This window comes from Pollicipes pollicipes, unplaced genomic scaffold (genome assembly GCF_011947565.3).
Source record: "Pollicipes pollicipes isolate AB1234 unplaced genomic scaffold, Ppol_2.1 Scaffold_7261;HRSCAF=8764_pilon_pilon_pilon, whole genome shotgun sequence".
NCBI lineage: Eukaryota > Metazoa > Arthropoda > Thecostraca > Pollicipedomorpha > Pollicipedidae > Pollicipes > Pollicipes pollicipes.
This window is the reverse complement of record NW_023597054.1, coordinates 2,651,476-2,665,303: the sequence shown is the minus strand read 5'-3', so window position 1 is coordinate 2,665,303 and position 13,828 is coordinate 2,651,476. Positions and strand designations below refer to the sequence as shown.

Below are 13,828 nucleotides of genomic sequence, written 5' to 3'. Positions count from 1 at the left end.
GTTCAGGGAGTCCTCAATATCTCTGAACAATAAAAAACAAACATGGAACCGGAGTCTACGTAACAATTATTGGACCACCTGCGGCGATCAGTAAGTTGTTGCGCCATTGAGGGCTTCTGTGTTGATCCGGGACCAACTGCGCGGGTCAGAAGGCCTCCCATGTCAGGGAGAGGAACAATTTGGTATGACGTATCCTTTTAATGGCCTTCTGTTCGACCAGGAGATCCCATCCCGTGTCGCCAGAATGACAGCCAGAAAACACTTTGCGATGGGGCGAAATGGCCCTTCAGCCCTCGACCCAAAACGTTAAGGTGTGTCGGGTGTCCTTCTCCATGGGCCCTTGCCTGGAAGGAAATAAGGGGTCTCAATATTGTTGAGTAGAGTGGAAGTCTCATTATTGTCGAATAGAATGGGTTGAAATGAGTTTAAAAGAGCGAACAAGGCCAGCCCATGTTTGTCAGAGAACGTTCATTTTTCAGAAGGGACTAGTTAAGCAAATTACATCGAAAGATTTGAACATGCCCGCCCGAATCCTCGAGCGCAAGGACGGGGATGGCCGAGGTTGCAGCTTCCGTAAAACCGAACGGCGTCGGCCACTGCAAGTGCCACCACAAGGCGGGCGCCGTGTTAATCCGTCTTCTGGATAGATAAACAGTTATGGAAACACGAAAAATAGAGACTCTACCTTAACTTTTCCAATTTTACCACCAGATTCCAGCATCACTTTGTGGTGCTTTAAGGGCCAATCCGTTCTTATCATGGATCTAAAAATCGTGCACGTGAAAATGCGCCCACGTTATCTTGTAAATGCAAGATTTGGTGTCCTGAAGCGTTCAAAGGTACCTCTCTCAGAAGCGTCACCATTTTCGAACACCCGTTGGCCACGGCTTAATATTGGCTGTTGGGCCAACGCTGCGCAGCCTGGGGAGGCTGCAACGCCTGGCGTCGAGGTTTTTGTTGCTAAGGTTTGCGAGTGCACATACTCAGAAATCATGTCACAGAACTTATATCACAGGTAGATTCAAGTGTCTAAAAGTATTTATATCAGAAGCGTCATCATTTTCGTCCACTAGTGGGCCACAGCTATAAATTAGCCACTGCACTAATGCTCTGCGGATTATGGAGACTGCAACGCCTGGTGTCGAGGTTTTTGTTAAGATTTGCGAGAACGCATGCTAAAAATACTGTGTTACGTAAGCTGTACCACTAATCGATTCTGGCTGGATGTTGAACATTTCCAGCCAAACATGGCCTGGCCATGTTAATACACATGTTGACCACGCGATGAACAATCAAATTTTCATCTTCAAACTTGGATCAAACCTATCGATCTACAATCTACCTTCGCAACGTCATTAATGTCTGCAGAACCCAGATGAAAAATTTCGACAAAGTTTCGGAATTCTATCCTTTTAGAAGAAGTTCACTAACCCATTGTAAATTAAGGGCCCCGTTGATTTATTTCATGCGGTCGTTCAACCCCTGATTTTTGCAGTTTATTGACTTTAAAATACGAGCAGAATTGATCTCACAGTAGCTTCTGTTTTCTGTTCTGTTTGCAAGATAAAAACAGCAATAAAACGAAGAAAAGCGTTTCCCTTGTTAACAAACAAGCTATGTCCGAGGTTAGGGGTGGGGGCGGGGGGGGGGGGGAAGTCACCATAAGAGGGGCTTTTTCAACCCCGTGTTCTTGGCGGTGGCGTATGCAGAGCCTTGGTAAGGCTCTGCATACGCCACTGCCTACGCACAAAAGCAGATCAACTCATCTACGTTGAATGATGGGCAATGAAATGTCCGCTGGACCAACTGATACCTAAGGCAGGCGGCTTCCCGCAGTTTTTTCTGCGGTGGTCTGGTGCAAGTGAAGATAATTCGGGAAAAGATGCTGCTGCAGGTGTCTGACATATGTTTTACAGACCAATTAGCAGTAATGCTGATCCAGAAACATGCAACAAAACAGAAATACGATCAGTTTGCAGTCAAGCGGGAGACAGCCGGGCCTGGGCGGAGGCCACCGACGGCGGACGGGAGCGGGGCTCAGATAAGGAATAGGTGACAGAAGCGTCTTCATTCTGTAGCTTGGTTTTTAAAGGAGAATTTCCAGTTGTATGGCTTTTTCACACTGTTGTTGGCTGTTTCAAAGTTCCGAATTTGTTTCCGTCTAAAATGCTGCGACAGGTATTATCTCTTGAAAATCAGCCAGCAAAATGAAAACGCTTGAAAAGTGGCCGTACTGTGGGCCATCAATTTGCTTTCAGAATTATCACCAACCTATGTCCTGGCCATATTTTAGCATTTACTCTGTGGAGGCAGATGCTTTCTCAATAACCTAAAATGCCTATCCGCTCGTGGAATTTTGCCTCCCCAGGAAGGACAATGTTGAAATGGACGGATAATTCCGGGAAGCTGGACATCCTTATTTGCCAAATGAGTTAGATGAGTCGAAGATGCAAGATAGTGCACCAGTGAGGAACAGCTCTATGCGCTTATCTAGCAAAACAGCCATGACATTTGAATAAAGAACGATAACACCCTCCATATCTACCCCTCTCCCCGATCATCGGGCTTGCTATCCAGAAAAAGTTCCTGAAGTGCGTCCTGAGCTTGCCCCCCCCCCCCCCATTTTCTGAAACGTTCCTACGCCTATGCGTGGTCAAGTTGTGGTTGTAATGTTCCATTCGCTAATGCAGGCTCACTACTGTACGCTTAAATCAAACAATTACTTGCAATAATGTCAACCCAAGAAGCCCAGCACACAGCCCAAAACAGTCACACAGCCAACCGCGCTGCACCACACAGACAAAAACGCGCACAACAGGCCGACGCCCCACACGCAGACTCCGCAGCAGTGACATGACCAAACACAGGCCCCTGTGGCTTGCGCTAGGCGAAGGAATATCTACAGTTTAACGTCAACTACGGAAGCAAACTTCCAAAACACCTGAGCACTACGGTGGTCTAGCCCGTCCGTACTCCGATCTGGACCTGCGCTTGATCCAACTACGGCTCTTCGATTCGGCAGTACTCTTTAATCTCTATCATACCAATGTACTTTTGCGCCTGGCGGGCAGCGGACTGCGACCAATACGGACTGCGTCTACCGCGGCCTTTTAAGTCCGAGCCGAGCCGTGTAGCGGGTCTCTGAGTCTGGTGCGGACATCAAGCTATCTTCCGGTCTGGCCTCTCGCTGTGTTAAATGTATTGGCGCTCCTTAAAGCTAGCCTCACGGGCTTGCAGGATTTGTAGGGTTCCCTATTCAATTGGAATGGGAAACTCCAGGGGTGTAGTTCCCTTTTCATTGGGGGGGAGTCAGCCCCCAACTTGGGTCTCAGCACCCCACGTTTAGGCAAAAAATGCTAAAACCTGGGGGGGATCTGTTTGCTTGCGTATTATTATTTGCATTTGCCTACATTTGCTAACATTTTGCCTATATGTGTTTGCATATTAAGCTTGGGACATTTTTCACCGCTCAGCTCTGCCCTTTTGCGAAACTACGTCCCTGAAAAGAGCCTTTCATCCAGTTTCCGAGGCTGGGCAATGAAAAATGACACCCAACAGCCACAAAAACCAAACAAACGGTTTCATCTCCATATTTGGCCTGCTTTCCTCTCCCAATGGAAGCGGGGGGGGGGGGGGGTAGGCTGGCGCCCAGGTTGAGTTCTGGAATCTTTGCTCTCAGCTAAATAGAGTGTCGAATAATTTTATAAGTAAACACACATATATTTATATAATTAGTGGCAAAGATACACAAATTCACAGGAAAGGATGAGTTACCCGCAGATTTTTCAATAACATATCGTTAGCTAGACTTCTTGATTTTTCTCGCTTCGCTCTTTGGTCCAGCATCCCTACCGTTCACCATTGTGTTATGCGTGATATTTCCACTTATATCGTCGTCGTTTCCGCCAACTTTATTTTGTCGTCCTCGTAACTAGGAGTACTGGTTCCTCATTTTTTCGGTAATATTGTCCTGCTCACTCGACGGATTTCTCACCGACACCATACGGCAATCACGTGATTCCCAAAGCCCAGCTTGCATAAAAGCAACAAGCGCCGTGACTGACTAAATTTAGGTAAAGTCCCTGCATGTTTTTTTTTTAAGTTACGTGCTCGTACACCATGTTGTGTAATGCGTAATGTTATGAACACCTTTCTAGAGATAATTGCCGCACTCACGAATAAGGAACCACAGGAAAAAAATGTCTCATTGGGAGTAGTATGCCTACAGGCAATAGCATTATTCGCCGAGATTAATTAAACAATTTATCAGATTAAATAGGCAAATCCCGGTTTTAAACCGACTAACAGGGGATGACTGCGAATAGTGGCAAAAACATTGATGCGCCGACATTACCTGGACTTTCACGAAACAGATGCTTTTGTTCTAACATGGGCGCAAACGCCACTTTATCTCGTCACAGAGTAATACTGGAATCCCTCATCGGCAGGCCAGAATCCCCTCGGCTTATTATTCTCAGTTGTTGGAATCACACCTCGGCACGCCGGAATCCCTCATCGGCTCTGAGGAGTCGTAACGCAAAACATCTGTGACGCATTCAGCCGTTGTGATACAAATCCTTTCGTTACTCTCGTGGAAAACCCACAGTCGCCCCAAGCTGCACGCATTATATGAGCTATGCAAGATAATTGATTTGACATATAAACATGGGCCTCACGACGGCGCGTCCTCTCTCATGGCATAAAATTCAGGCTGCACATTATTCATAAATCTGCTATTTTCTTATGGACTGTTCACTGAAACGCATGGAAAATAATAGGCGGGAAATCGGCACGTCATATAACAACACACATTAGCCACATATTTATACATTGGACATGTTAATTATTGCGATACGATGTAACCACTAAAAGGGACTACGACATAAAACGGGTCGAATTTAGGTGTGGGCACGTTACCTCAAAAAGACCTACAGAGCGCGTATTCTGAATTATCTAAAAAGGGAAAAAGGGCCGGGGATCTCATTATTACCAACGTGTCGGCGATTCCTCCGCCGCGCCTACATGGTAGAGAGGTGAAGGCGCCGAGCGCCCGGCCGTCGGCGCGCCAGGCCGATACGCTCTCCCATCATCGCCTCCGTGTCGACGTCCCTCTCACTGCTACTCCACTCGTTGAACGTGTACTGGTTGACCGTGTGTTACTCCGACGAGGCCATTGTCTTAAGAGGGCCGCCCCCTATTGTTCCTCCTGACGCACATAGTAGCCCGCGGCGGACAGATACGCCGTGCGCCACAGGTGCCCTGTATGTAAACTCATGTGCGTCGAAGTTGTAAATCTCTAGGTCGTGACTTTCTGGTCAAAAAAGTCAAACAAGGCTAAACCTGGGCCAGGTGCTTAAAGCGCATCTCTCTTTACTTAACCGAGATGCCACTTGGAAAAATTTCAGGTGAGTTAGCTTATCTGACCTTTCCAAGACCAATAATTTAATCCTTAAATCACTTTCTAGTATTTTCATCAAAATTAGCGTCAAGAACAACTGAAAGGCACGTTGATTGCCTTGCAAGTCACGTCACTCGCCTTGGAGACGGCTCGAACAATGAATTAAAATAAATCGTACGTCTTATGCAAGTCAGATTTCTGCGTGCAGTCATTTACAAACACATGAAGGGGCTCCCTGTAAAAGCCACAGAGTCGCGCCCCTATAGCCCATCCCCAGGAACCTACCCCGGAGTGGCCACGGTGCGGAGTGCTTCGAGTGGCCGAGGCCCATGGCTTACAAAGGGTCTGCGCCGGGCTGATACAAGCCTTTGCGTTGCACATGCGCACCATCCCGCTATGGCACCTGGAACACCTGATTCGGAGCCTTCCATCGCTTGACGGCCAGCCTCGGCTTCCCGAGCCAGCGCGGCCGCCACCTGCCATCTGGCGAGAGTTCATCGAATCAGCTGAACCTGAGTGCCGTTTACAGCCGAGGCCCGAGCCATACACAAAGGGCGGCGCCCGTCTGCCGTACCAAGCAGCCGCACCATGTGGACCGCGGGACGGCACGCGAGCGCCGCGCCGCCGCCGGTGAGAATGTTTACACCATGTGGACCGCGGGACGGCACGCGAGCGCCGCACCGCCGCCGGTGAGAATGTTTACACCATGTGGACCGCGGGACGGCACGCGAGCGCCGCACCGCCGCCGGTGAGAATGTTTACACCATGTGGACCGCGGGACGGCACGCGAGCGCCGCACCGCCGCTGGTAAGAATGCTTACAAAGACTGTTCAGGAATTATGAGCACGCCCGTGTGACCGAGAAATTCAGACAGAGCTCCAAAAAGCTACCTCTTACGACAACTTGTCAAGAAAGCCTGTCTTGTTTTGACCTCGATTTGCATTTGTTTAGTTTTAACTTCAATATCTCGCCCAAGGTCAGTATAATCAATTGCAATCGTTAGTAAGCTGCCATTGCCTAACAAATCATCTCAAAATTTTATATTGAGTTATCTAATGCCGTTGTCGCATCTGCTTACAGTTTCCCTGATAAGTGTGTCGGCTCGTAGCCATGGCCTGACTTTAACCTGCTGCAGGTTAGCGATCTTAAGAGTTATGCCAATTTTATGTCAAATATCGTTCATCCAACTGCACACAGCTATGTAAAGTTTGGCGTGTCTGCGGTGCACTGTTCGGGAGTTACTCCGGAAAACCACCGGAGGGGGGGGGGGGGGAGAGGCAAAGTGATTCCTTGCCTCGCCAAAGGTATACAATAAGTACGTGTGAGAATCAGGCGTATCTTCCGTTCCTTCGTGCCGGTTGCCGAGGCCGCTCTACAGTGTACAAATGAACAGCCAACCGGGCGGCACGCATCAACCACGTGACACGCGGTCATCAATTTGGCGGTGTCTGACGTTTGGAACCCGTCGCAACGACGCGACCGGCCAGCGAGATGGCAGACACAACGTGCTGTGTCGGTAATTGTATTCAACGTCTAGACGAAGCCATGGTATTGCAGCGAGCAGTGTATGCACAGGTGTGAATGTTCCATGGCACGCCCATTGTGAAAAGAAAGCAACTTGCAGGCAGAGCAGCAGCCCAACAAACCAGCGTGAGCGTGACGTGTGACTTTTGAGACGGATCGCTCGCCGCGTATGGGTCGCCAGTGCTCCAGCCATTCAGACCGACTCTGTGCGCTGCGCGCGCAGGGACGTGTCACATGCGGCGACCACCCAGCTAGGGGAGGAAGGCCTCCGCCGGCGGCGACACGCACGTGTACCGGTGGCTAGCGGAACAGAAGCTAACGCCCACCAGACCGGCCTGACTGTGCGTGGTGCAGGCGCCCAGACTGGTTATAACCGACGTTTCGACGCGCTTGACGGGCGTCCAGACCACCTCGCCGTCTGCCAGCAGCTGCGAAGCCAGCTGGCGTGCCGCGTCCGCCTCCGCCTGCACGCTGAAGGCGCTGTCGTCAGCGGCGCTCAGGTTGAAGAGGCGCTGGCAGGCGGCGGCCGTAGTCACCGCTCTCACCGCCGCCGCTCTCCTCCGAGATGGCCACAAAGCGCGAGCAGACGCGGAGCGCCAGCGACGGCACGGTGGCCGGCCACCAGCTGTACCAGAGCTGGCCCGGCTGGTCGGCGGCGAGCGGGCCGCTGCAGCCGCTGAGCTGGCAGCTGCCGTCCGGCCGCCAGCTCAGCGCCGTGCAGCTGGGCAGGTGGCCGCAGGCGGCAGCGCACGCCATCAGGCCCGGCCGCTGCTCACCGCTCCCGGCGGCACCACCGTCCGGCTGGCGGCGGTACAGCCGAGAGGTGACGCCTGGCTCCACCGCGTCCGGCAGCAGCAACAGCAGCAGCAGCGGCAGTCGGAGCAAGGTCAGCATTACCACCACCGTTCCAGGACGTGTCCGCCTAGCCTGAATCCTCCGACGCGACTCCGGGGCGCCTTCTTAAAGGCCGGGTGTGGGGCGGCGCTTGGTAATGGCAAACAGCGGTCCTCGGGGGTTGGGGGGAGGGGGGGGGGCGTAAAGCTACCGACCTCTAAATATTGACTAAGAGGACAGCAGCAAAACGAGTATTTATTGAGATCCCGAGGGAGTTTTACTACCACGCAAGCACACATGCGTCGGAAAATGGCACAACAGCCGTGTTCCGAGCCCCATCCACTTGCGTACGGCAAAAGGCTAAATATTTGGCATAGACGTCCATTTCTCTGGGGATCCTTTGTTTTCGCCAGCAGCCGAGAGGCGTTCCTGAAGCATATTCCCGTGGGGAAATCACAAACGTAACGACGGCCACATCAATGTGACTGCCGCGCCGAAACATTGAATATGTTTGGCTGTTTTGAAGCACATTCATTGTGTGCCTCAAGGTCAGGTAGTCATACAGCAACCGAGATAGGTACGCCTGAATGGCGAAAACAGGAACCCAGCACCCCGAGATGCGGTTTATCGCCCTCATCTTCTTATCATAAACGTTCAACTGGATTGAGCTTGACAGGCAGCCACCGCTTGCCCCCAGACCAGGGGCACAGCTAAAGCCTTGGTAAAGTGTGGGAGAGGCGAGGATTGACAAAAGGGCCCCTGATGATGACAGCTCCTCCCTTCTCTCCAAAGAGGAGAGGATCGCTAGATGCGGCTCACTTCATTTCGAGGCTGCACTATTTTCTATGTCTTAATTTCTTTAATTTTTTAAACTGGTGCAGAAGCCAGAGGCCACCGCGAGTTGCAATTCTGTTCCTATCTTGCAATCAGTAAACGATCTTACAACCAGCGCCAAAATGACGTCATGGAATTCACGGCCAGCGCTATGAATTTGCAATGGTTCAGTAACCTATTTTCCAACATATAACGCTCAGGAACTTTGCTATGATTTTTTTCTTGACTGCTGAGTTATTCACGACTTCGGGAAAGTATATCGTAGACAGAAGTGGGGCCACCAGTTTGTGTTAGTATGGCCAAATCATGCTAGTCTGGGTATGCTGGGCCTCATTCCAAATCAAGTGGCAAAATCTATATAACATAGTTTTGAACTTCGCGCTGGCGACTCTAAGACATCAACCGACCCCCTGCGCTGCACCCTGCCGGACAGCCTGCGCGGCGCCGGCCCCGCAGCTTACACCAGGCGACGGCCGGTGGGTAGACGAAAATGATGACGCTTCCGACAAAAACGCTTTGTTTGAACGCTTTAGAACATCAACCTGCACGTTCAGAAGATAGTCCGGGTGCATATTTTACCTGTACGGTCACGGGAGGATCAAGGACTTCGACAACGAGGGGAGGGGGGGGGGGGGGCACGAGACATTGTGAGGGCCAACTGGAGTTTGGTGTCCACTCCCAAAAATAGCCTTGCATTTCGGTCATAACATTTCAAGACAAGTCGTATGTAATATACACATCAATATGTATATATATATATATATATATATATATATATATATATATATATATATATACTGATATAAGTTTATATTTACTTCCCCATTTATTTACTAAATACGGAAACCCGTCTTACTGTGCACAGCCCTATAAAGCGTAGGCGTGCCACGCATGCATACACATAGAGCTCATTCATGTTCTACAGATTATTTCAAATGCTGTGATTCTGAGGCAAGTGTTTCGGAACAGCAGGCAAAACAAACTTGAGTTGGCTGCTAACAACCATCAAAACCAAGCATGGGCTTGATTTCTAGCTTACGTTTTTATGGCTAGCCGGCTGGGTGATGTAATCAGCTAATGGCTCATGACTAATGCAGCATTTATCCCTTGTTTTTAGGAGTACAACGTGTTAAAACATTTAAAATATGTTAATAACATGATGCGCTAGTAAAGTGAGTGGCACACACTAAACAGCCAATGGAAATGACACATACGACGTCGGCGGCATGTAAAACTACGTTCGGCAATCGCGCGTAAATAATTTATCGGCGCATATTCGACTGCTGCTCTAAGGCGAAGGCACCAATGCTAACAGGGACGGAACCTGAGCGATCATGGGTGCCGCAGGATGCCAACAAAGTGGCTCTCGTCAACAAGTATAGGGCCCTCAGAGCAAGCAAAAGGAACGCAAGACCAACGTGGTGGCCCCTAAACGATAGGTAGTATCCCGGCAGGCTGACACATAAGGCCCTGGTCATAGCACAAGACCCTCCGAGCAAAGGGGAATCAGTCAAGACCATAAATGAGTACCCCTGTGAGATCAAGAGTGCACGGGCAGGTTAGCAACACGAACCCCGATAGGAGGGGTGCCGGAAGTTTAGTGGTTAAAGCGTCTGCTTTGACCATTGCGCGTCCGGGAGACCAGAGGTACGGGGTTCGAATCCTCCCGGTGCCGTGCCCTTCCTGCCAGGGTGAGAGGCAGGCGATGCCATATAGCATCAGCAGCTAATTACGTCGTAAAAGTCCCAATGACGAGCAATGAGAATATCGCAGGTGTGTCGGCAGGTTGACCGAGATCCACGAAAAGGACCCCTGAGCAACCGAGAATACCCCGGCAGGTTAAGATATGGGACCCGGCTATACCTCACGGAGCCCTTCTGGCGAATGGAAAGAATCCGTGGAAGGGCCCGCGATTGACAAGAGTGCCCCGGCACGTTCATAGGAAGGGCTCCAACAACAGCGCAGTGCCCTCCGAGCAAATGCAAAGAAATGAACGGCAATGTGGAATGCTCCTTTACGATTGAAATGATCCTACAAGGGGGCATATGGGTCTCCCGGAAAGGGCATGGGCCTCTAGACAGTGTAATGAAGCTTAAGATTTCCAATTTACAACTTTTACCAATCAGTGAATAGCTATTTTCCTTCTTCTCATACGGCCTTTACTTTCGCTTAGATTTGTTCTTGGTCGCATGGAAGTGCAGAGATACCCAATTTTGTTGTGTTTTGTGTTTAAAAAGCTGCACCTGTTCCGCCAGCGATGGCCCCCTCGGAACCAATGGGCTCCTTCGGGGCCCAAAGGGGGCCATGACCCCGTGCCCCCTTCCCCTCCGGATCCGCCCCTGATGTAGTGCAAAAGTAAGCCAAAGACAGCTTTAATCTGAAAAGTGGGCCAGCCAGTTAACACTTCCCCCCCCCCCCACCTTGAAAAGTGGGGGCATGGCCACCTGCTCCCCCCTCCCTGTTCCTACACCCATGCGACCACGGTATGAAATGACCACGGCGTGAAATGGATGCTCATTGTCGCACAATGAAGCCCTTTACTCGTAGCAGTTTTGGCCCACCATTTTCCTCTGGTGTCGCGGGCAATAGAAGCTGCCATATCCATAAAGTCGCCGCAACAGCGACAAATAATGGTAGTGTTGAAAGTGCCTTCGAAATCGCATGCACTTCATGCCTGTTCTTCGCCTTGCTCCTAACATTTCGTTGCGATCAATGATTAAGGTGGGGTGGCGGTGGGATTGAAGTGCGGTGTAAGATACATCAAACTTCATTCCACTGTAAGTGTTGGGCGTGCATAGAAGCGTAACTGTATGAAGTTGCCGTTTCATAAATAGCCATTACCTGTGCAAGTAAAGTACTGCAAATACCACGAAATTCCCAACATTGCGACCGCAAACAAGCATTGGCCGGCTGAGCCCGATGTTAAGTGATAGCCCACGTGATATTCAGTTACGCTGCACTTGGCATAGGGCAGTGGTTAGCATCAGCAAATGCTGAGAGAGGTTACGGTACACATTGGTACCTGATGTTACCAGCCTCCACCCCTCACTTAAGCTCCAACAACTCCAGACCTCTAAACTTGTGAAGAAAGTGGGCAAAACTTAGGGAGACATATTTCCTGATGTATTTTATGGCCAGCTTGTCATCTTTCACTGTCCAGGCACCCAAATTTATTAATTGGAATTGTGCCCCTGCACTCTTTCATAACTGTCATGTAATCAGCATTTTTTGAAACTTTTGCCAGGTGATAAAACATGAAAAAGTACACTTTCCAGGAATCAGAAGTGATGCACATGAAAATGCTAAATTGCTATGCTTGACAGCCAGCAAATCTATGCAGGATCAGTTTTGATTCTTATTTGAAGGTGGAACCAGTATCAATTCTATAGTACAGCCACACAAAATGAGTGACATTTTGCCTTCTGTCCATGCATGTCCAGCTTAGGAGCATAGCTATGGTGAGATATGAACTATGCTATTAATCCAGTAACTTTCTGGTGAATGGTAAGTGGATATTTTGTTTTCACAAATAGGTTTCTGTTCTTTATCAGTGACCTTTTTTCAGTCAGGATAACTTGAGTACCTTGAACCATGGACTACCCACAATTCCATGCACTAGGTAATTCATGCCCAAGCTGTGAACTGATCTGATGGGCAAATGACATTCTTCAGAGTCCTAATGAGTCTTTAAGGAGGCTAAGGAGACTCCCTTCTGTTTTTCTTCAGTGCCAGTGCCAACCATAACTGACATGAGGACCTTTTCACCAGCACTGGCATGGAGTTATGCAGCACAGTCATTAATTGGCAGTCCTTTCCCCTGACAATGACCCAGTAGAAAAGTGATGATGCACATAAGAACTGTGCTACTAGCAAACAATACTGTGTGTGTTTATGACAATCATTTCCATGAGGTCATTGTGATTGAGCCCCTCTGCAGACAGCTGGTCGCCTTACGCTGGTCCGTCTCAGATGCGCCGTCGGAATGCCAGTGGTCCAGCGCCTGAACACGCGGCCCAGTACCACCGGCTGACGGCCGTCGGCGACGGGCAGTTCTGCGACGAGCAGGTTGGAACAGCGAGTTATGGTCCGCTGGCCCAGCGGTCTGGTTTGCGGTACACTTTGTCCCAAAAAGACTCGTTGCGGCTATAAGAAATGGAACCACATCGGGAACGGCGTGAGAACACTGTGCTGTCTGCTATGGGTAGTTATGGCTCAGCTATGTCGAGGTCGTTCAGCCACTGTTCGGCATGGAGGCCCACCGGTCGTGCTCCGCTGGCCGTTCGAGCTGTGGCCTGCTGGCCATTCGACCTGCGTTCCGCTGGCCGTTCGAGCCGTGTCCCGCTGGCCGTTCGAGCCGTGTCCCGCTGGCCGTTCGAGCTGTGCGTCGTCCGTCTCACGGACGCTGGCCGGCGTAGTTTCAGACAGTGCGGAAGCCGATCCCGTGGAAAAGCATCTTCCTGGCGTCATTCTTGTTCGCCGGCGGCACCACACTGCTCGTCATGGGCAGCTTGCTTGTATCCGGCTTTTTCGACGAGCGGGTAAGCGGGCGGGGGTCGGGACTCAACCCCGTCCGTGACGTCGGCGGACGGGCTGTTCACGGTCCACTGACCGTGAGCATCCGTTCGCGGACACGCAGCTGCGGTTGGTCGCCGCTTCCCCCGCCCTGATGATCAGCGAACTGTTAGTGCTGTCCATATGTGCGCCGAACACCGCGTGTTTTTATATTAGCGGCCTGTGGGGTTGTCGCAGCCGGTGTTCCGTACGTGTGCGGGCCACCCAGGTACAGTGACGCCATATGTTTCCGCAGTACGCCGACCGCACCTGGCCCCTGATCGTGCTGGGCCTCATCATGTTCGTGCCGGGCGCCTATCACGTGCGTATGGCATACCTGGCCTACATCGGCTACGACGGCTACTCATTCGAGGACATTCCCAGCTTCGACTGAGCCGTCCGGTGTAGCCGGCTCCGCTGGCCGGTGGCCGGCTGCCGGAGGGCACGCCACCGCTGGCCGGTGGCCGGCTGCCGGAAGACACGCCACCGCTGGCTGGTGGCCGGCTGCCGGAGGGCACGCCACCGCTGGCCGGTGGCCGGCTGCCGGAGGACACTCCACCGCTGGCCGGTGACCGGCTGCCGGAGGGCACGTCACCGCTGGCTGCATATAGCTGCGATGCAGCTCACCAGTGACATCCAATCATTCTGTAGGTACCGTTTTGTGCACGAGGCTGCTGCTGAGGCTGC

General features: G+C 51.1%; 1 protein-coding gene across 2 annotated transcripts; it reads left to right on the top strand.

Annotated features, from left to right (window-relative positions):
* The first annotated feature begins 11,243 nt into the window (after positions 1 to 11,243).
* Positions 11,244 to 13,620, top strand: LOC119112382 (transmembrane protein 230). 2 transcript variants are annotated; one of them, XM_037236547.1, is made up of 4 exons: positions 11,244 to 11,367; positions 12,560 to 12,655; positions 13,006 to 13,128; positions 13,398 to 13,620. In XM_037236547.1, the coding sequence occupies exons 2-4, from the start codon at positions 12,560 to 12,562 to the stop codon at positions 13,533 to 13,535; spliced, it is 357 nt and encodes a 118-aa protein (XP_037092442.1). In that variant the 5' UTR covers positions 11,244 to 11,367; the 3' UTR covers positions 13,536 to 13,620. The 2 variants fall into 2 exon arrangements, with proteins under 2 accessions (XP_037092442.1, XP_037092443.1); XM_037236548.1 differs by having other exon boundaries at positions 12,528 to 12,655.
* Positions 13,621 to 13,828: the final 208 nt, after the last annotated feature.